The following is a 23532-nucleotide window of genomic DNA, read 5'->3' as shown; positions in this document are numbered from 1 at the left end:
GAGGAGTCCCATCCAGCCTAAGAACTGGGTTAGGGGAAGAGTGTGATGATAAATTTTAAATTTCTGCTTGTACCTTTAAGAAGGAGACCCCCATCTATTGAGGACTGTCAAATCAGCTTGGATTGAACCTGAAAATTAATTTATTACCCTGAGTAGAAAATAAAGGGCCTTTGTTGGAAATCCCTCTGACTGATATCTGCAGCTTTGAGATCTAAATCTTCCACTCATTGCCTGATTTTTAAAAAATTGCTGATGAACTCTGGGGCCTGGCAATCAGAAGGGAGTCTTACATGGGCTTCAGTTTTCAATCCTCCTAAAATAGGGAGATATTTCACTCCCAATTTGTATTTGAGCTTGTTACTAACCTAAGGTCACACAGCTAACAAATAACTAAGTCAGGAATTAATATGTAAGTTTGACTCAAAAATTCCTATCAGTTACTGTCTTCCCAGGAACTTAATACTTTGTTTAAATTTGGCTCTCAGTGTAGACTTGGCCAAAAAACAGATCTTCACAGATTTCCTGTTATCATGGTTTAAAATATTGCAAAAGAATCTATTATTTTTGTACTTAAAATGTATGTCCTGGATCACAAATCTGGTTGGCTTTGACAAAACTGATCTGACAAAGCTCATAGCAAATAGAAAAACTGTATATGTAAAACTAGACTATTTTTTTCCATTTCAAAATAAGCCATATATATTAACCCATTTTAAAGGTAGTTCTCAAGAAGTATTTAAGCTTGTTTTTCTTAAAAATGATAAGAAAAGTAGTAATGGTTTTTTTTGTTGTTGTTTAAATTGAAATCAAAGGAAATTAGTTCTTGAATCAATTATATTGCATATATGCATATATACTCACATACACACACATGACATTAAAATGCAAATTTGACCAGTGAAGCACTAGTAAAAGAGAATAATGTTAACTTACCTGCATCCATATCAGCAGTCAACATTTCTGCTGCTTCTATAATCAAACAAAAGTTCTAATGTTTAAGTTATGTTTATAGTAAAAATTAAATCATTAAAAACATTTAAACTTTGATAATAATTTTCCGTCTGAACTCTGTCCTACCTTTAAAAAGGACAATACGAAATAATCTTATTTCCTTTCTGTAGATAGGTAATTGTGAAGGCTCAAGACAGTGACCAAAAGAGTCCTGAGCTGACATTAAAAAGGGTCTTCACATTTTGTATATAATAAGGTATCTCTTAACAGGGGTCATGCAATAATTCATCAGTTTCAGTATCCAGCAGGGTTATTATTAGTCATCTGGGATGCAGAAGTCACAAGTTAAACAAAAACAAGAACAGATTTGCTCTTTTTCTTTCTTAGACTTCGGCTTGAAGTTATACAGGATGATTCCATCTTCACTCTGCTGTCCTGAAACATTTCAGTTGTGAACAGAATCATGATTTCTTTGACCTGAGCATCCAAAAGTGAATTCCCACAAAAGGTTGCTCTGTCTTGGATGAGGCTGCAGCCCAGAGAGGCAATGTTACTTTGTTGCAGCTGTCCTGGGCATTATTACTGTATTTCCCACGTTTTGGGGAGGGGAAGATTTACATGTATCTGTTACACTACACATCTAGGTTATTTTCTGCTCAGAGCTTTCACAAAAGCAGTAAGATAAACCAAAGAGAAGACTTCATATTAAATGCTCAACAAAGGGCGTTGGGGAAAGTCCAGTATAGCTGACATATACTGGATATTACAAGACAAGCAGAAAGCTCCAAAGCACAGATCATAAGAAAAACAATCAATGACTTTGATTAAATAAAGATTTTAAAATTTAAAGATTAAAGACTTGTATTCAACAAAGCTCACGATGGCCAAAATTAATAGGTGGGTGACAGAATGGAAGAAGGTATTTGCATGTCTAAAACAGAAAATGGATTAATATCTAGAATGCTAGAAGAAAGAAGACTGCGGCCCCAATATGAAACGAGGCAAAAGACGGGAATTGGCAAAGGGATAGACGAAAAGGAAGAGGAAACTCAAAAGGCTAGCATGCATGTGAAAAGATACCCAGAATCATTGGTTATGCCATAAGTTCAAATAAATAAGCAATGCCGTATCACTTGAGAGTATGAGACCAGGAAAATTAGAAAGCTGGATAGTACTAAATGTTAGTGGAGCGGAGGCAGGCCCTTGGGGGGTGGTATTGGTGGAGGTGAGCAGCTTTGCCACAGAATATGCAGGCACCAGTTTGTCAAATGACTCTAACAATTTCTGGCCCAGCTTGATGCCTCAGAGAAATCTCCCACACGTCCTTAAGGAGAGTATATTCATCGCTGCATGTGAGTGTGGGCTGAGAGTCCAGTACTGAGCAGGTAGAGAGTAACCTGTGAAAGATGAACACCACATAGCGTTTCATTATGTGGCAGTTAGAAGCAACAGATTAGACAGAAACATCACAACATGGACAGGTCTTAAAAATGCAATGCTTTATGAAAAGATAAAAAGGAAACAGAGGATACACAACACCATACCCTGTGAATTACAAATGTACCCTCACAAGAGAACAACCGACACTGGATAGGAATGTATACAAACAAAAAGACACACATGTTAAATCACATTACAGTGGTTGCTATGGGGAATGAGCGAGTCTAAGGTACAGGAGTAATGGAGAATCAATGAAGCAAGAGAGGGGCCTTCCTGAACCAGAGATGACTGTGTGCTGCTCATCTCTAGTGAGGAGTTGTCACTGGGCTGAGGAGTGTCACTAACTCATCACTTTGCACCTGAAGTCTGAAACTAGAAAGGAAGGAAGTACAAGAGGGAGGGAAGGGGGAAAGGAATTAAGAAGAGGAAACAAACAAGTATCAAAATGAAAGAAAAAGGACAGCAGCAGCCTTGGAGGGCAAAATGACAAGAGGGAGGGAATACAAAGAAACAGTGGAAATTAGCCATTTAGAACAGGGGTGATCTTGGCTATATAAAAGTCACTCAGGAATCCTGAGAAACCCTCAGGAGGACCAAAAGCCTCTGGCGGTCATTTTAGATGAATAACGAAGAAAAGGATGACTCTAAAGAGCTGGAAGATTTGGGGATGTCTGTTACAAAAGTAAATAAGAAAATATCTAAGGTGAAAAGATGTTATCTTTCCTCTGAAGACAGTTTCTTCAGCAGTTGCCTTGGTTTTGAGGAGAAAGGAAAGGAAGAGAAGGCTATCTGGCAGAGGTGCAATGTGCAGAGAAGGCGCTGGGCAGGCTGTGAGCGGGGAGTGTGAGAAGGGATATACCCCACTGCGGGACAAGGCCTCTGTGCCTAAGCAAATGGTGAAACTGGTCATATACATCATCCTCGGTTAATGGTTACCTTCAAATATAACAATATAAATATAAGCAGTGCTTGTGTTTTGTTTCAATTCTGCAACATCCCAAGACTTTAATAAAATTTTTACTTTGAGCTACAAGTAAAGGGCATGAAAAAAACCCCAAAAAATTTACCACAGGAAAGCATCATTTTTACATGAAAAGAAAAATACACACCATTTCAAGCTAGGACCCTTTATTCTTCTTTTCAGTTCTACAATATAAATTTTCTATGATAAAAGTATCTTTACCTTTAATTTCAGGGTGTCCAGTTTCTAAAAACAAAAGAAAAAAACTCACTGTAGCAAAGAGATCATTTTCACTTAAATTAAATGTACACTAATCATCAATTTTCAGTACAGAATAACAACTTAACATTTATAAAAAGATAAAAGGGGCCCACACTATGTCACTTTTTGTAGCAAATACTTTGATTTTTAATAGTGCCTAACAAATGTTTCCTCTTACATTTAAACACACACCAACTTTACCACAGCAAGGAAATCGTTTTCACTTGAGTTTAAAAGAGATTCATATGTTAGATATATTTGAATACATACCTAACAGCAGATTTATTATATAGTTAGACAAAAAATTTGTCTGGAAGTTCACAGTTCACGTATTGCTGAAGCCTGGCTTGGAGAAAGTTAAGCATTACTTTACTAGCATGTGAGTGCAATTGTGCGATAGTTTGAGCATTCCAGATGTTCAAGTTGGTTTTAGAAAAGGCAGAAGAACCAGAGGTCAAATTGCCATCTGCTAGATCATCGAAAAAGCAAGAGAGTTCCAGAAAAACATCTATCTCTGCTTTATTGACTATGCCAAAGCCTTTGACTGTGTGGATCACAATAAACTGTGGAAAATTCTGAAAGAGATGGGCATACCAGACCACCTGACCTGCCTTTGAGAAACCTGTATGCAGGTCAGGAAGCAACAGTTAGAACTGGACATGGAACAACAGACTGGTTCCAAATAGGAAAAGGAGTATGTCAAGGCTGTATGTTGTCACCCTGCTTATTTAACTTATATGCAGAGCACATCATGAGAAATGCTGGGCTGGAAGAAGCATAAGCTGGAATCAAGATTGCCAGGAGAAATATCAATAACCTCAGATATGCAGATAACACCACCCTTATGGCAGAGAGTGACGAGGAACTAAAAAGCCTCTTGTTGAAAGTGAAAGAGGAGAGTGAAAAAGTTGGCTTAAAGCTCAACATTCAGAAAACAAAGATCATAGCATCTGGTCCCATCACTTCATGGCAGATAGATGGGCAAACAGTGGAAACAGTGGCTGACTTTATTTTTGGGGGCTTCAAAATCACTGTAGATGGTGACTGCAGCCATGATTATTAAAAGACACTCCTTGGAAGAAAAGTATGACCAACCTAGACAGCATATTCAAAAGCAGAGACATTACTTTGCCAACAGAGGTCTGTCTAGTCAAGGCTATGGTTTTTCCAGGGGTCATGTATGGGTATGAGAGTTGGACTGTGAAGAAAGCTGAGCACCGAAGATTTGATGCTTTTGACTGCGGTGTTGGAGAAGACTCTTGATAGTCCCTTGGACTGCAAGGAGATCCAACCAGTCCATCCTAAAGGAGATCAGTCCTGGGTGTTCATTGGAAGGACTGATGTTGAAGCTGGAAACTCCAATACTTTGGCCACCTGATGCAAAGAGCTGACTCATTGGAAAAGACCCTGATGCTGGGAAAGATTGAGGGCAGGAGGAGAAGAGGACAACAGAGGATGATTCGGTTGGATGGCATCATCGACTCAATGGATATGGGTTTGGGTGGACTCCAGGAGTTGCTGATGCACAGGGAGGCCTGGTGTGTTGTGGTTCATGGGGTCGCAAAGAGTTGGACCTGACTGAGCAACTGAACTGAACTGAACTGAACTTGAGCATTCTTTGGCATTGCCTTTCTTTGGCATTGGAATGAAAACTGACCTTTTCCAGTCCTGTGGCCACTGCTGAGTTTTCCGAATTTGCTGGCATATTGAGTGCAGCACTTTCACAGCATCATCTTTCAAGATTTGAAATAGGCGGGCCGCGGTCGGCGGCCTGCGCGCCATCTCGGCACCCAGCGCGCCCTGCTTGCCGCGGCCCTGGGGACTGCGAGCGGGTGCAGTCCGGGAGCTGCGCACCGGCCCTGCTCTGCTGTCGGTGCGGAAATTCACAGAAAAACACGAATGGGTAACAACAGAAAATGGTGTCGGAACAGTGGGAATCAGCAATTTTGCACAGGAAGCTTTGGGAGATGTTGTTTACTGTAGTCTGCCTGAAGTTGGGACAAAGTTGAACAAACAAGAGGAGTTTGGTGCTTTGGAAAGTGTGAAAGCTGCTAGTGAACTCTATTCTCCTCTATCAGGAGAAGTAACTGAAATTAATAAAGCTCTAGCAGAAAATCCAGGACTTGTCAACAAGTCTTGTTACGAAGACGGTTGGCTGATCAAGATGACATTCAGTAACCCTTCAGAACTAGATGAACTAATGAGTGAAGAAGCATATGAGAAATACATAAAATCTATTGAGGAGTGAAACTGGAACCCCTAAATAAACTACTTTGAAACAAAAACAAAAAAAAAGATTTGAAATAGCTCAACTGGAATTCCATCACCTCCACTAGCTTTGTTTGTAGTGATGCTTCCTAAGGCCCACTTGACTTCACATTCCAGGATCTGGCTCTAGGTCAGTGATCACACCATCGTGATGATCTGGGTCATGAAGATCTTTTTTGTACACTTTTTCTGTGTATTCTTGACACCTCTTCTTTATATCTTCTACTTCTGTTAGGTCCATACCATTTCTGTCCTTTATCGAGCCCATCTTTGCATGAAATGTTCCCTTGGTATCTCTAATTTTCCTTAAGAGATCTCTAGTCTTTCCCATTCTATTGTTTTCCTCTATTTCTTTGCATTGATCGCTGAGGAAGGCTTTCTTATCTCTTCTTGCTATTCTTTGGAACTCTGCATTCAGATGCTTATATCTTTCCTTTTCTCCTTTGCTTTTCACTTCTCTTCTTTTCACAGCCATTTGTAAGGCCTCCCCAGACAGCCATTTTGCTTTTTTGCATTTCTTTTCCATGGGGATGGTCTTGATCCCTGTCTCCTGTACAATGTCACGAACCTTCATCCATAGTTCATCGGGCACTCTATCAGATCTAGTCCCTTAAATCTATTTCTCACTTCCACAGTACAATCATAAGGGATTTGATTTAGGTCATACCTGAATGGTTTAGTGGCTTTCTCCACTTTCTTCAATTTCAGTCTGAATTTGGCAATAAGGAGTTCATGATCCAAGCCACAGTCAGCTCCTGGTCTTGTTTTTGCTGACTGTTAGAGCTTCTCCATCTTTGGCTGCAAAGAATATAATCAACCTGATTTCGGTGTTGACCATCTGGTGATGTCCATGTGGAGAGTCTTCTCTTGTGTTGTTGGAAGAGGGTGTTTGCTATAACCAGTGTGTTCTCTTGGCAGAACTCTATTAGCCTTTGCCCTGCTTCGTTCTGTACTCCAAGGCCAAATTTGCCTGTTACTCCCGGTGTTTCTTGACTTCCTACTTTTGCATTCTAGTCCCCTATAATGAAAAGGACATCTTTTTTGGTGTTAGTTCTAGAAGGTCTTGTAGGTCTTCATAGAACTGTTCAACTTCAGCTTCTTCAGCGTTACTGGTTGGGGCATAGACTTGGATTACTATGATATTGAATGGTTTGCCTTGGAAATGAACAGAGATCATTCCGTCATTTTTTGAGACTGCATCCAAGTACTGCATTTTGGAGTCTTTTGTTGAGTATCGTGGCTACTCCATTTCTTCTAAGGGATTCCTGCCCACAGTAGTAGATATAATGGTCATCTGAGTTAAATTTGCCCATTCCGGTCCCTCTTAGTTCACTGATTCCTAGAATGTCAATGTTCACTCTTGCCATCTCCTGTTTGACCACTTCCAATTTGCCTTGATTCATGGACCTAAGATCCAGGTTTCTATACACTTTAAAGAAGGCACTTTACCAGGGGCGTTTGGAATGTAAAAATAGCCTCTGTTTTAAAGGCATGTACTGTTGAAAAGGGAAGGTAAGACAGGTATAAAACACTACAATAAACTATTAACAGTAATGCAGTGATGTCCTGACACAGACACAACCACTATACAAGAGGCTGTTGTGTCACTTCCCAGGTTGTGTAAAGTGACATCACGTCAGTGGCTTGAAATCATCCATGGTGGGAATAATTTACACCATAGAAATTAGCAGAAGCTGCAAATTAGGGAGTTCCTCTCCCTCTTCAAAGCCCACCGTTAAACATTTACCAGCACACCACCAGATTCACTCCATGTACGTCAGGTGGATGCAAGGACCTGCACACACTCCTCCAGCAGCCTTCCCTATCTTTGAGAAAGGGAGCTCCATCCTTTCCGTTCTCAAGCCAAAATACCTGGAGTCATCCTTGACTGCTCATTTGTTCTCACACCCCCATCCAATTCATAAGCAAATCATTCTGATTCTAGTTTTAAAATATATCCAGAATCTGACTGCTTCTCATCATTTCCATTCCTACCAGCTTATCCTAGTCACTGTCATCTTCCCTGGATTACTCAGTAGCTTCATCTCTGGTCTCCCTGCTTCTCCCCTCACCCTCATACAGCCTATTCCCCACACAGCAGCCAGAGTAATCTTGATTTAAAAATGTAACTCAGATCATGCTATTCCTCTGCTTAGAGTCCCCATTTCATTCCTTAACAGACGTCCCTAGATCTTCCCTGATCACCTCAACCAAGCACCTCTCCAACCTCTCCTATTGCCTGTTTTTTTTTTTTTTTTTAATTTATTTATTTGGCTGCCCTGGGTCTCAGCTGCAGCACAAGGGAACTTTTAGTTGTGGCATGTGAACTCTTAGTTGGGGCATGTGGGGTCTAGTTCCCCGGCCAGGAATTGAACCTGGGATCCTTGCATTGGGACTGTGGAGTCTTAGCCACTGGACCCCCAGGGAAGTCCCCTCCTGCTTGTCTCTTAATCTCTCACTATGCACAGGTGGAATTCCTGCCACATAAGCCTCCTTGCTGACTGTCCCATACTGGAATGTTCCTATCTTAGCAAAACCACACTGGTTGTTGCCTCTGCCTAGAACACTCTTCTGCAGACTTCTGCATGGCTGGATCATCATTTTCTTCAGTTCTTTACCTAAAAACAAAAGTGAGCGAGCCTTCCCAAGCCACCTTATCTACACTTCCAGAATTTATCCCCCCTTTTATATCTTCTTTTCCTGCTTTTATAAAAAAAGTACTTATTATTTTACTAGATATTTTTACTTATTTTTCTTTATTGTTTCTCTTCCTCCACTAGAATATAAGATCCATGAAGGCACAGGTATTTTGAAGTGTTATTCACAGTGGTAACCCCAGCGTCTTAGAATAGGATCCAGCACACGCAGTAAGAACTCAATGAATATCCATTGAGTAGATGAATAAATATATTAACTTAGGAAGATTTTTCCTCCAGAATACATTAATGGGAGAATGAGGTCAGTCTGGGTGGGATGCATTAAGTTCCGTTCAGTTCAGTCGCTCAGTCATGTCCAACTCTTTGTGACCCCATGGACTGCAGCATGCATTAGGTACCTAGTAAATATTCCCTACCTTTGGAGGTTTTCCAGTGAGCACTAAAAAACAAAGAGCACCTGCTCACTGCTTTGAAATTTAGTAAGCAAAAGGAAGGAATTAAATAACACTTTGCCTTTCAATAATGAACTGCATTTCATGGAAACAAAATAGTTCTTCTCTACAAGATTCCAGTTAATAAATGCAGAAGGAATGTTGAATTAGAAATTGTCATTATTTTAAAGAAGAAAGGAGGGATAAATTAGGAGTTTGGGATTAATAAACACAGACACACACACACACCTCCCAACACACAATGGATAACTAACAAAGATCTACTGTATAGCACAGGAAAATATATTCAATATATTGTAATGACCTCTAAGGGCAAAGAATCTGGAAGAGAACATATATATATATATGGATATCACTATGAAGTGAAGTGAAGTGTTTGTCCCTCAGTCATGTCCAACTCTTTGCAACCCCACAGATTATAGCCCGCCAGGCTCCTCTGTCCATGGAATTCTCCAGGCCAGAATACTGGAGTGGGTAGCTGTTCCCTTGCCCGCAGATTTTCCCAACCCAGGGATCAAGCATTGCAGTTTCAATTCTTTATCACTGGAGCTACCAGAGAAGCCCACACCTAAAACTAACACAATATTGTAAGTTGATTATACTTCAATAAAAACTTTAGAAAAAGAAATTGCCATTTTACAGGCCCTATTGACAAATTGGATCTAGGCAATAATTACAAAGTCTGCTAAAACCCCTGGGTCAAATAATAATAATAAAACATAACCACAAAACTTTAAATTACCTTCACAACCAACTTCATCTTCTCCCGTGATACAGTCCAGCTCACCATTGCACTTATACTGCTTTGGAATACAAACACCCGATTTACAGAGAAAACCTTCACCTCGGCAGTCTGTGCAAACACAAATAGAAGAGGGGATTTTTTTTCATTCTTAAGATGCAATAAGATGGGATCTTAAGTCAATGGGAAAGCTGCTTCTGTTTTCTTAGAAGAAAGCACTTGGGAGTTTAAAGGCTGGGTTCATCTCTACCTTTACAGCACAGCTCATCACTCTTGTCTACACAGTCATTGACACCATCACAGGCCTTCTTCTGAGGAATGCGTTTCCCATTCACACATTGAAAGGAGTCCTTTTTTGGAGGAGCTGTAAAGTAGAATTGTCTGTGTGAAATTTATTTAGCAAGTTGTGGATGACATCTTTATCACATGTTTGGAATAATGGCATGAAGATAAATTCAGGCACAGATAAAAAGTGATATAAAATGCACGAGTGGTAGCATTACCATAATATATTAATAGGGAAAATAAATGCCAAAGCTGGCTTATGGAGGCCCTTTGCTAATCTCTGAAAGCCAGCATTTATTGTGGAGGCTTCTTCTGAGACTGGGAAAGGGGATCCGGGAATCTGGAGCCCTTGCAAACACTGGTGCTCACGCACTCCTTTCATGCTGACCCAGCCCCACCCCGAGGCTTACTTGGGCGGTTCCATTTACATTTTGATGGCTCTTTTTTTTAGCACCAAAAAGGATATGATCTTTAACACTATATATATAGCTAAAATATTCCAATGTCAGGATGAAGGAGAAAAGCAGCAGTGATTGTCTCAAGCATAGATGCGATCACTTAACCATTTTAAAGGAATATGTAATCAGCTGGACTCCTCAAAGGAGATGCTGAGTTTCTTCTAATATTTACCTGTGTTTGCTACATCAATTTTAATCCATATGTTCAAAGAATCAAAGGGGAATCAAACAACTTTACTTCCCATGTAGGAAGTAAAGGATAGAAGGATATTTGAATGGAAAAAAAGTACAATAGGGGAAAAGCGCCGATTTGGGCTCTAAAACCCAAAATGTGATTTTGTCATTGTGTGTGACTGGCAACAGGAGATCCGTAATTTGTTTGTTTAGTACAGACTTGGTGTGAAACAAACAGTCTCTAAGGAAGGGAAAATATTGGGCAAGTACTCCACTAACCTGCACTCTCTGTGTAACACACCACACCAGCCAACCCCTCCGAATTGTGTACTCCCTTAGTGAAAGTACATTCAGCCAAACTGGTCTCTAATCCTCGACAACGCACATGCAGACATTCAGCAGAATTTGGATCAGGATCTCTTCTATGAGTATCAAGAGCACCCCTGCAAATCAAACAAATGAAACGTTAAAGTAGAATAGTTAGTGCTTTGTGTTTCTAATTCTACTGGAGGAGGTGAGGGACTAATTTCCTTTTATTTTCTATGTATGGGTGATAGGTTAGGCAAGATGCTTACATTCTCTGAGCTTCCATATCTTCCCCAGTAACAAGGAATATAACTCCCTCACTGAGTTTTGTAAAGATGAACAAAAACAGTCAATTTAAATTGACTGGAAAAGTTCAAAATATGACAAGCAACCAAAAAGCAAAAGCAACCTGTTTGATTTGCAGGGGTGCTCTTGATACTTATAGAAGAGATCCTGATCTAAATTGGTTTCTCCTCCTCTGTTTCTTGTTAAGAAGAAATGCCTCTTTGATCAAACATTCCTGATTTCTTTCCAACCTGAGATGTGTCATTCTTGGCCTCTCCACCGGTTAACTCCTCTTTTCTCCAGAAAAGGGAGAAGATTAATTTGATCAGAAAATCTTGGAAATAAAAAGCAGGCCAGGTCAACCCTGCTCTTCCATTCTCCCCCTGCTCCATGCTGAGTCTTACCTGGTTGGCCCCATGGTTACCTGGGATCAGGGAGGTTGAGTTAGTTTAATTCTAACAGTTGCCTTAATTCTCTACTTTTATGCTAAGCTGTGACCTCAATTCAGTCTTGACAGTGTCAAGTGGTATTTTGACATCTATATGCCATTGCTTGGACTTCTCAGTTTGTTCAGAATTTGTGTAGCTAAGAGGCTACCTCAGTGACCCACTATCCTAGAGATGGTGAGTTACAGTGAGCTTCCAGAACATTCAATTGCTCTCTGCTTTTCTGTAGAAGTTAATGAGGGAAATGGGTTAAAAATAAAAGGTTCAGCAAAGATGCAGGAGGCAAATGTAAGCACAAAATTAAGCAGTAATGGCAATGTAAATATCTGATAAATTACAATGAAAGGGAAAAAGAGAGCAATTAAAGGGAACAAAGATCCATAATGAAGATATAGCACTCATGAAACTGTGCCAAACTGAGTCGAAATATGAGAACAAATGGGAGTCATTTGGGGCAGTCTGACATGTGAATAAGTTGAGAAATCTCTCAACATATGACTATCTGGAAGTACTAGATAAATGCCCTCAATGAGCTCTTAAGGAATTAAGGGAAATACCCACTGGCTAAATCAGAGAAGTCTGTTCATGAGCTTATACAAAGTATGATAAGAACAAAATACTGGGAGATCAAAGAGTGAGAGAGTTTGCCATTAGGTTGAATCATAGGTTGTAGGTCACAAACTGTCAAAAATGAGAACTATCTAATGACTCAATTTAATGATAAGAGACTCTCACTAATGAACTACTAGCAGATGTGGTTTAGAAAAAAGAAAATTGAATGAAAAATGAAGAAGTGAGATGCAAGAAGCAACAACAAACCAAGAAGTTGGCAAATATGAAGTCCATCTGAATAACCACTGACTGAACAACAGTACTCAGATCAGATCAGATCAGTCGCTCAGTCGTGTCCGACGCTTTGCCACCCCATGAATCGCAGCATGCCAGGCCTCCCTGTCCATCACCAACTCCCGGAGTTCACCCAGACTCACGTCCATCGAGTCAGTGATGCCATCCAGCCATCTCATCCTCTGTCGTCCCCTTCTCCTGCCCCCAATCCCTCCCAGCATCAGAGTCTTTTCCAATGAGTCAACTCTTCGCATGAGGTGGCCAAAGTACTGGAGTTTCAGCTTTAGCATCATTCCTTGGTAATTGTTTATTACATAATGATAGCAATTAACTTCAGGAATATATACAAATAAGGTGGAACAAAATACTGAAAAGTTGATATGGAAACAACATTCTTTGTATTATTTCTGAAGAGGGCAAGAACTTCATAATTTAAGGATTCATGGTATAAACGTGAAGATAACCATTAATGGAATAGAAATAGGATATATATGATTTTCAAACCAAGTAGAGGAAGAAAAGGAAGATTAAGAAAACAACAACAGCTTTATTAACCCAACAGAATTTTTAAAAGGAAGAAACAAGAGGATATGAAAAGGGCAAATAATAAGCCCCAAATAAGACAGGAAAATCAACAACGTAAATAATCACAATAATGTAAATGGACTAAACTCTTCAGCTATCATCATATTGTATTTTTTTAAAAAATGAGATATATGCTGTTTATAAGGGACACACTCAAAAGATAAAGACCTTGAAAACTTATAAATAAATAAATGGGAAAATATTTGAATAAAGCAATTGACATGATTTTTTATTCTAATGGAATAAAAATTTTTATTCTAACACATCTATTATGTAGAACCCTGCATATGAAGCATTTGAAATATACTCAGTACAAAGGAAGTCTCAAAAAATGTTTAAACAATTGTCCTCATGTGGAGAAATTCTCTCTCCACAATACAATTAAATAGGAAATTTATAACAAAAAGTTAACCAAAAGCAAACTAATACATTCATTAGGAAAGTAAAAAAAGAAACTTCTAAATTATGTTTGAGTCAAGGGGGAATTATACTGAAAATTAGAAATATTTTGAACTGAACAATAAATAGAATACTCACTAGTAAAGGCATGCAGATGAAGCATTAACTAGAGGGAAATTTGTACCTTAAATGCTTATATTAGAAAGGAAGAAAAACTGAAAATTGACAAGCTAAGGATTTAACTCACAGAATTAGAAAGAATACAATAGGGAAAAGCAGAGAGAGAGAGAGAGAGAGCCAAAGATAACAGCAAACATTAATGAAAACAAAGAAACAAGATTTACAAATATAAAAGCAAAAGACATTAATCCAATAGACAAATCTTTGCAAGGTTGATGAGAAAAAATGAGAAAGAAAGAGTATACAAACAACATTAGGTACGAAGGAATGGACATAATCATAGATGAATAGAGACAGTTATGCATGCAACTGTACGGATGCAGATGTAGAGTATGCAACTCTACGGATCAGCAAAGGATTTGCACCCAGAGACCTGAGCAAACCTACAGTTTGTGCACTCAGCAGTGTTCTAAGTACTAGTCAAGCATAAACACATTTCATCCTCATGACTACACTGTGAGGCAGGCAGTATTCTCAGGTTACATTTGAGGAAGCTGAGGCATGGAAAGACAGGGTAATCAAAAGACGAATAGTTGGAAGAATAAAATCAGCCCTGGGAAAAAGCATTATATCTACTACTGCGGGCAAGAATCCCTCAGAAGAAATGGAGTAGCCATCATGGTCAACAAGAGTCCAAAATGCAGTACTTGGATGCAATCTCAAAAACGACAGAATGATCTCTGTTCGTTTCCAAGGCAAACCAATCAATATCATAGTAATCCAAGTCTATGCCCCAACCAGTAACGCTGAAGAAGCTGAAGTTGAACAGTTCTATGAAGACCTACAAGACCTTCTAGAACTAACACCCAAAAAAGATGTCCTTTTCATTATAGGGGACTAGAATGCAAAAGTAGGAAGTCAAGAAACACCTGGAGTAACAGGCAAATTTGGCCTTGGAGTACAGAACGAAGCAGGGCAAAGGCTAATAGAGTTTTGCCAAGAAAATGCACTGGTCATAGCAAACACCCTCTTCCAACAACACAAGAGAAGACTCTCCACATGGACATCACCAGATGGTCAACACCGAAATCAGCTTGATTATATTCTTTGCAGCCAAAGATGGAGAAGCTCTATACAGTCAGCAAAAACAAGACCAGGAGCTGACTGTGGCTCAGATCATGAACTCCTTATTACCAAATTTAGACTTAAATTGAAGAAAGTAGGGAAAACCACTAAACCATTCAGGTATGACCTAAATCAAATCCCTTATGATTATACAGTGGAAGTGAGAAATAGATTTAAGGGATTAGATCTGATAGATAGAGTGCCTGATGAACTATGGAATGAGGTTCGTGACATTGAACAGGAGACAGGGATCAAGACCATCCCCATGGAAAAGAAATGCAAAAAAGCAAAATGGCTGTCTGGGGAGGCCTTACAAATGGCTGTGAAAAGAAGAGAAGTGAAAAGCAAAGGAGAAAAGGAAAGATATAAGCATCTGAATGCAGAGTTCCAAAGAATAGCAAGAAGAGATAAGAAAGCCTTCTTCAGCGATCAATGCAAAGAAATAGAGGAAAAAAACAGAATGGGAAAGACGAGAGATCTCTTAAGGAAAATTAGAGATACCAAGGGAACATTTCATGCAAAAATGGGCTCGATAAAGGACAGAAATGGTATGGACCTAACCGAAGTAGAAGATATTAAGAAGAGGTGGCAAGAATACACAAAAATGTACAAAAAAGATCTTCATGACCAAGATAATCACGATGGTGTGATCACTGACCTAGAGCCAGACATCCTGAAATGTGAAGTCAACTGGGCCTTAGGAAGCATCACTATGAACAAAGCTAGTGGAGGTGATGGAATTCCAGTTGAGCTATTCCAAATCCTGAAAGATGATGCTGTGAAAGTGCTGCACTCAATATGCCAGCAAATTTAGAAAACTCAGCAGTGGCCACAGGACTGGAAAAGGTCAGTTTTCATTCTGATCCCAAAGAAAGGCAATGCCAAAGAATGCTCAAACTACCGCACAATTGCACTCATCTCACATGCTAGTAAAGTAATGCTCAAAATTCTCCAAGCCAGGCTTCAGCAATATGTGAACTTGAACTTCATGATGTTCAAGCTGGTTTTAGAAAGGGCAGAGGAACCAGAGATCAAATTGCCAACATCCGCTGGATCATGGAAAAAGCAAGAGAGTTCCAGAAAAACATCTATTTCTGCTTTATGGGCTATGCCAAAGCCTTTGACTGTGTGGATCACAATAAACTGTGGAAAATTCTGAAAGAGATGGGAATACCAGACCACCTGACCTGCCTCTTGAGAAATCTGTATGCAGGTCAGGAAGCAACAGTTAGAACTGGACATGGAACAACAGACTGGCTCCAAATAGGAAAAGGAGTATGTCAAGGCTGTATATTGTCACCCTGCTTATTTAACTTATATGCAGAGTACATCATGAGAAACGCTGGGCTGGAAGAAGCACAAGCTGGAATCAAGATTGCCGGGAGAAATATCAATAACCTCAGATATGCAGATGACACCACCCTTATGGCAGAAAGTTAAGAGGATCTAAAGAGCCTCTTGATAAAAGTGAAAGAGGAGAGTGAAAAAGTTGGCTTAAAGCTCAACATTCAGAAAATGAAGATCATGGCATCTGGTCCCATCACTTCATGGGAAATAGATGGAGAAACAGTGGAAATGGTGTCAGACTTTATTTCTTTGGGCTCCAAAATCGCTGCAGATGGTGACTGCAGCCATGAAATTAAAAGACGCTTACTCCTTGGAAGGAAAGTTATGACCAACCTAGACAGCATATTCAAAAGCAGAGACATTACTTTGCCAACAAAGGTCCGTCTAGTCAAGGCTATGGTTTTTCCTGTGGTCATGTATGGATGTGAGAGTTGGACTGTGAAGAAGGCTGAGCGCTGAGGAATTGATGCTTTTGAACTGTGGTGTTGGAGAAGACTCTTGAGAGTCCTTTGGACTGCAAGGAGATCCAACCAGTCCATTCTGAAGGAGATCAGCCCTGGGATTTCTTTGGAAGGAATGATGCTAAAGCTGAAACTCCAGTACTTTGGCCACCTCATGTGAAGAGTTGACTCATTGGAAAAGACTCTGATGCTGGGAGGGATTGGGGGCCTGAGGAGAAGGGGACGACAGAGGATGAGATGGCTGGATGGCATCACTGACTCGATGGACGTGAGTCTGAGTGAACTCCGGGAATTGGTGATGGACAGGGAGGCCTGGCATGCTGCGATTCATGGGGTCGCAAAGAGTCGGACACGACTGAGCGACTGAGCTGAACTGAATTGGGAAAATTCAATGAGCATGCACTCACAGTTGAAATCCACGGTCAATGCAGGCCACGTTGGCCTCAGTAATGCTCCAGCTGTCTCCACACACAAACATTTTTGTATCTAGGTCTGCAAGTTTTACAGCAACAATTCCTTCTGAATCTTGTTTTCCATTTGACAAGGAAACACTAAATTGCCCTGAAATTAAAAAAAAATATATTTTTAAAGAATTAGCAACAGTCATGCATTCATTTTTTCTCCTCTTGATTAAAAGCCTCTAAAGAAATAAAATGAATAATTTTTAATTAACTTTGAAAACTATGAAGATGTTAATAAATAATGGTAAGCAATTATTTTATGAGTTTATTAATTATCAGTGGCTGAAGTACCCAGTTGTAAAAAAAAATCATAAAATCCTCACATCAATTTTATGAAGACTAGGGTGGTATTTATTTCCATTTTTACACATGAGGAACCTACATTTATCCAGTTTTATACATGAGATTAAGTTGCTTGCTCAAGGTGTGAAGCCAGGAATCTGTACTTGCCATATTGATCTGACTCCAAAATCCATGCTCTTAAAAGTAAGCTAAACAAGTAAAGAAAATGTAAGAAAGGTTTACGTATTCTCACATACTTAAGGCACTGCATGCCTGAAGAGAACGGAAGTCTGACACTGACGAATAATCTCCACTATTGCTTTCCTCCTCTCCAACAGGTAAAAGAGCCGGACTCAGGGATCTTCCTTCCTCCTGTCCACAATACCTCAGCATCTTACCTCAGCAACACAAAAATATTTAGGCTACTGTGTTCTGGTGCACGTCATGGTATCTTTAAAAAGAATGTTTCAAGCATTCTGTAAATTCATGAAATGTCTGTGATAATTCATATCCAAAGACAACGAGCTTGAAACTCGCTGTCATAGTTCAAATTTCATGAGCACTTCTTGTTCACTCTCCACAGAGCTTTATGTACATGGTTTAAGTTTCACAAGAATCTTATGAGTTAGGAACTACTGTTACTCACATTTTACAGATGCGGAAACTGCAGTCCAGAGAGGCTGCACAGCTTGTCAATAATGGAGGGGGTGCTTGGAGGGGCTTGCAACTAAATCTGACTGACAGTGAGACCCTCAATCTTCTTATTTATTTTTGGTTGCGCTGGGTCTTCATTGCCCCCGCGGGCTTCTCATTGCAGGGGCTTCTCTTGCCGTGGTACACAGGCTCTGAGGAGCACGGGCTTCAGTAGTTGTGGCTCCTGGGCTCTAGAGCGCAGGCTTGGTAGTTGTGGTGCAGGGGCTTAGTTGCTCCAAGGAATGTGGGATCTTTCTGGACCAGGGATTGAACCCATGTCTCCTGCATTGGCAGGCTGATTCTTTACCACTGGGCCACCAGGGCAGCCCAAGAGTCTTTTCATCTTAATCACTCCACTAATTCATGTATTAGGGTCCCAGCCTCCTCGTTACATTAGGCACCTGATTGAAGTCTTGACAAGCTCTCTGATCTGATGTGTCGTTTGCTAGGGTGGAGTATGTCCTTGGCCAGCAGTGGCCTGAGCTAAACCTCGGATCAGGGCTGATGAGGCTGGGGCTAGGGAGAGGGGTAGGGATTGGTGGGATGGAAACTGGAAGAAATGACTGGGGTTGGGGGTACAAAGAGGTTCTATTTCAGTCCCAATCTCATGTAAAGCATTTCCCCCTGGGTTCTAAAGCAACTCAACAGCTCTGGTAACAATCCCTTTAGCCAAGTAGAAGTGAGAGTAGGGATGGTTCTGACGGGCTGGGCAGCAGAGAGTGGCATAGGCACTGGGAGTGGGAAGGACCAGCCTCAGGGTCACATGCTCTAGATTCAATGGCTGGCTGTGTTCTGATGATCCCTAATTTCTTTATTATCACCCCAACTACTACTGAGGGTCTAGAGAAGAATTTTGAGTTGTCATTATAACATTCCAAAGGAAAAGTATTTTCTAATAGAAAATATAGTAGACAATTTTCTTCTTAATATAATAAACTAGGCTTTTCCTACCTCCACCTGTGCATGCTCCACTTTTCAAAAACTTTGCCTCAGGACGATAACATTCAAAACTCTTCTGCTGACAGTAAGTTGAGTAGCTTTTCCCATTAGTTGAACACACCCTGGTACCATTCTTCGGGCACTGATAAGGAAGTTTACAAAGACACGTCCCATCGATGCATTTCTGCCACGGTTGGCAGAAGACTTTGTTGCAGGAGAGATGTGTGTGTTTTTCAGTTAAGCACTTTTTATCCACGAAATCTTTTTGAGATGTGTCTTGTGTTGAAGTGGGCTGTAAAGCATAAAATAAACATTAACTTAGCAACAAACTAAAATATTTTTAAAGATGTAAACCTGAAGGAAAGAAACAAAACGGACTCACCTACTCCACAGCATAGATAAGGGTGATGTGGTCTGGTGGTTTTCAGACTCAAACAACTCTGGCTTCTAGTCCCAGCTTGGGCACTTACAGTTTAATTGGTCTTGAGCAAGTTACCTACCCTCATGAAACATGAGCTTCCTCATCTGTAAAATTGGGTATTACCTTCTATTTCACAAGGTTATTGCCAAGATTAGAAATAAGATGTGTATAATAGTTGAGACGTACTAGGCATGAAATCAGTGGGAGCTGTAATTATTCAAAAGCCAAATAAAATTCTGCCTTTGAAGTAATCAACGTATCTCACCAGTCACCTTGCTGCTGCTAAGTCACTTCAGTTGTGTCCGACTCTGTGCAACCCCACAGATGGCAGCCCCCCGGGCTCCCCCGTCCCTGGGATTCTCCAGGCAAGAACACTGGAGTGGGTTGCCATTTCCTTCTCCAATGCATGAAAGTGAAAAGTCAAAGTGAAGTCGCTCAGTCGTGTCTGACTCTTAGCGACCCCATAGACTGCAGCCTACCAGGCTCCTCCGTCCAAGGGATTTTCCAGGCAAGAGTTCTGGAGTGGGGTGCCATTGCCTTCTCTGCACCAGTCACCTTAAGGAGTAGCAAATTTGGTGCTGATTATAGTCTCATGGAATGGACTGATGAATGAAGCTGATTAATTCTATTAATAAATGCAAAACCATTTGCCAAACTCCTACTTTGTGCAAAATCCTGGTAAAATGAACATGATATTGGCTCTGTCTTTCAAGGGTTTGACACCTAGACAGTAAGATAGAAATACACATAAAAACTAGGGTAAGTGATGTAGCAGTCATACAAACAAGATGCAGTACTCTTGGAGATCCAGAGTGGGAGAGACTACATCTTTCCAGGGGCTTTTTTGTTGTTGTTGCCACTCCATGGGGCATCGGGGATCTTAGTTTCCCAACTAGGGATCAGACTCTTGACCCTTGCAGTGGAAATGCAGAATCTTAACCACTGAACCACCAGGGAAGTCCCTCCAGGTGCATTTTAAAAGGCCTCATGGAGCATCTAAGCAGAGCGAGGAAAGTCAGGTGTTAGCAGAGGGTTGGTGCTAGCAAAACACAGGAAGGGTGGTGCACATCATGAGCAGTCCCACCCGATGGCTCTAGGCTTGTGTGTGCTTCAGCTGGGGTGGTCACGGGTTAGGAAACCCTGCCTAAGGAGTATACCAGCCAGAAGGGAGACAGGCAAGCCCATCTCTGGTAGACATGAGTCGAGGTAGACATGCTCAAGCTCCCTGGTAGACATGGGCCAAAGATGCCATCAGGACTGTGTTCTGGGTCCTTGGCCTGACTAGGAGGCTTGGGAACATCTCGAAGAAGAGCTGATATCTGGATTGAGTTCTGAGAGCACTCAGGAGGAGTCTACTGGCAGGGTGGGGTGGGTACACACTCCAGGCAGAACTGTGAAACCCTGACAGTAAAAACAGTGCATTTCAGGCTGAGGGATAGAGCAAGAGGGTGGTGGGGGATAAGGTAGCCGGTCCTGAGGGAGTCCCTGGGAGACTTTTTTTGAATTTCCTTAAATTTGCATTGGAGGAAGATCTTTCTGGAGATCAGATCAGACAGCTAGGCAGGAGGCCAATTAGACCTGTGGGGGAATTCTCTGGCAGTCCAGTGGTTAAGACTCCACGCTTCCATTGCAGGGGCCCCTGTTCCATCCTTGGTTGGGAAACTAAGATCCCGCATATGATCAGTGCTGCTAAAAAAAAAAAAAAAAGACCTCCAGGAATCCAGAAGAAATACAGTGAAGGCTGGAAATAGTTCAATTGGGTCAAAAGCCAGTTGTGGAAAGTTAATGCTCTCTCTCTCTCTGTGTGCTCCAGGTATCCCTTTGAAGGATGGGTGTACTTTTATCTGGTCTCCCCAGCCTCGGGCCATAAGAGTCCCCACCCCTCCCCAACCTGTACTCTTGCTCAGTGGGCAGAAACAAGTTAAACAATCTTTAAGGGCTATGATGAAGAAAAAAATCAGTCACTTAAAGACCACATAAAATTTTGCAAAAGTCATTCTATCTGATGTGATTTTTAGTAAACTTTATCAAATAACCAGGAAATTTGACAAATTTATCATTAAATACACCAATTTTTGATACACTGGTTTAGAATAAAATCTACTACTTAATACTTTCCATGGTTCCATGTACCTTTTTTGGTAGCACTTATTAGAGTTGAACTTTGTAATTATTTAGCTCCTGTACCTTCCACTGATAAAATTTAAGTGCCCTGACAGCTAGGACAGTCACCCTTTTAGGGACAATCACCTTTCTATTGAAAAATCAATATTTTAATTGGGTGAAAATTTTTCTTTTTTCCCAAAATTTATCCCTTTCTGAGGTGTCATTTTCCCCTGAGTTTTAGACTGAAACTTGGACAAGTGTCATCGACTTTTCAGTCATTCTTAGAGCAAAAACAAAAAATTAAAAGACACTTGGTCTCATGAAGAGTCACATATTGAAGGAGGAAACAGACAGAACAGGCTCCATCTTGAGAGCAGGACTCAATCTCGGGCTGGACTGTGGACTTTGAGTTATTTATGTCCAGTATCTGTGGAAGTGACATACCAACTGGAAAACCAGAACCCCCCCACCACCCCCCACCCCATGGAAGAGCCCCAGGGCTTGTACCTAGACTCTCGGGGCCTAAAAGAATACCCTAATTATCTGTGTAACTGAATAGAATCATAAATTCTATTATGCTTATTGGAATATGACCACAGGCCTATTGATAATTGTCCACTGTTAACTACCTAGGCTTGAGGCCTATGAATCATGGGTTAACTTTGATTGTATCTTTCTTTTCCTTTGTTCAGACTAGTTTCAGGGAATGTGGGGAGGTGGGTTTGGGGACATAGGGTATATAGATCACATCAGATCAGATCAGATCATTCGCTCAGTCGTGTCCAACTCTTTGCGACCCCATGAATCGCAGGGTATATAAGGTCTTCACAAAAACTGGTTGGGGTCCTTGGCTAAGAGGAGACTCTGCCTTGGGCCTGCCGGTGTAATAAACTGCACTCTACTATCTGCATTGTCCTTCCAAGTGAGTTTGTTTCCCGGAATGTGTGGCTACAACAACATAACAGCAAGTAATTATATAGACTCTGACCTTCACTTCAGATGAAGCTTCTGTCTCCTTGCTCAGACTTGCTTCAGGGGCATGGTGAGCCTGGAATGCATCGAATGAACAGTGAAAAACAAAACACACAAACAACCAAAAAGACCCCCAAAAACAAACCAAAAAAAAAAAAACCACACACACACACACTCTGAGGAGAATTTTCCCCTTTTTAGTAGCTGAAGATGTGGAATAAGCAGAAGATATTTTGCTCTTCAGCCAGAGAGATGTTGCTCATGTGTCTAATTTTGCAGAGAGCTTCAGAAGAGGAAGCTGAAAAAAAGGCCACTGAATTTGATGAACAAAGATGACTGGGATCCTTGAGGCAGAAGTTTTAGCTGAATGTCAGAGGCAGAGACTAGACCTTGGTGAGCTGAGGCCAGAATGGGCAGTGAAGAAATGGGAACAGAAGCACGGGCTAACTCTGTTGATTGGTCCTGTACTCAGACATGGGAGATTGAACACAGACTTTACAGAAACTTCTGCCTCCTCTCCAAGTTTCATTAAAATGAGAGTAATATAATTTCAAAAAAAGGCATAATCAATAAGGCCAAGGAGAATGGGGGAGAGGGTTATAGACTTGGGATATTATTGAAAGGTTGGAAGCCAGAAAGCAGATGGGCAGGTGGTAATAGGTTTAGCACACGACAGAGCAATGAAACCCAAACCTAATGAGGGAAGTCCATAAGAATAAAGCAAATAAACCCCCAGAGGACCCCAGAAAAGCTTAGGAACTGGGGCCCTACTACTTCTGAAGAAGATGGAGTGGCTAAAAGAACCAAAGGATTAGTTAAAAGAATGGCTGTATGAATATGTTTTTAAGGAATCTCATATAAACAGCAGAAGAAACAACAAATGTTTGAAAGTTGTCTCTAGTTAGAGAGAGTCAAGGGTGAGGAGGTGTGTGTGAGAGAGGTGTTTAATGTTATGTGTATCTGTGGTAGTCGCTCGGTCATGTCCCTTTGTGACCCTTTGACCCCAAGGACTGTAGCCTTCCAGGCTCCTCTGTCCACGGGATTCTCCAGGCAAGAATACTACAGTGGGTTGTTATTCCTTTCTCCAGA

General features: G+C 40.8%; 2 protein-coding genes across 2 annotated transcripts in view; one reads left to right on the top strand and one right to left on the bottom strand.

The window, feature by feature from the left end:
- CFI (complement factor I) overlaps window positions 1-23532 on the bottom strand; it is a 50318-nt gene that overhangs the window by 14025 nt on the left and 12761 nt on the right. The window contains 8 exon segments of the mRNA NM_001038096.1: window positions 934-969; window positions 3575-3598; window positions 9733-9843; window positions 9983-10096; window positions 10929-11092; window positions 16977-17130; window positions 18957-19236; window positions 22460-22519. Of these exon segments, the coding sequence (NP_001033185.1) occupies window positions 934-969; window positions 3575-3598; window positions 9733-9843; window positions 9983-10096; window positions 10929-11092; window positions 16977-17130; window positions 18957-19236; window positions 22460-22519 (943 nt within the window).
- Window positions 5364-5923, top strand: LOC101905887 (glycine cleavage system H protein, mitochondrial-like; the record flags this gene model as incomplete). Its single annotated transcript, XM_059887881.1, has 1 exon — window positions 5364-5923. A coding segment is annotated over one exon (498 nt), but the record flags the coding sequence as incomplete, so codon positions are not given.

The sequence above is a fragment of the Bos taurus genome, chromosome 6 (genome assembly GCF_002263795.3).
Source record: "Bos taurus isolate L1 Dominette 01449 registration number 42190680 breed Hereford chromosome 6, ARS-UCD2.0, whole genome shotgun sequence".
Classification (NCBI taxonomy): Eukaryota; Metazoa; Chordata; class Mammalia; order Artiodactyla; family Bovidae; genus Bos; species Bos taurus.
This window is presented reverse-complemented; position numbering and strand designations above follow the sequence as displayed.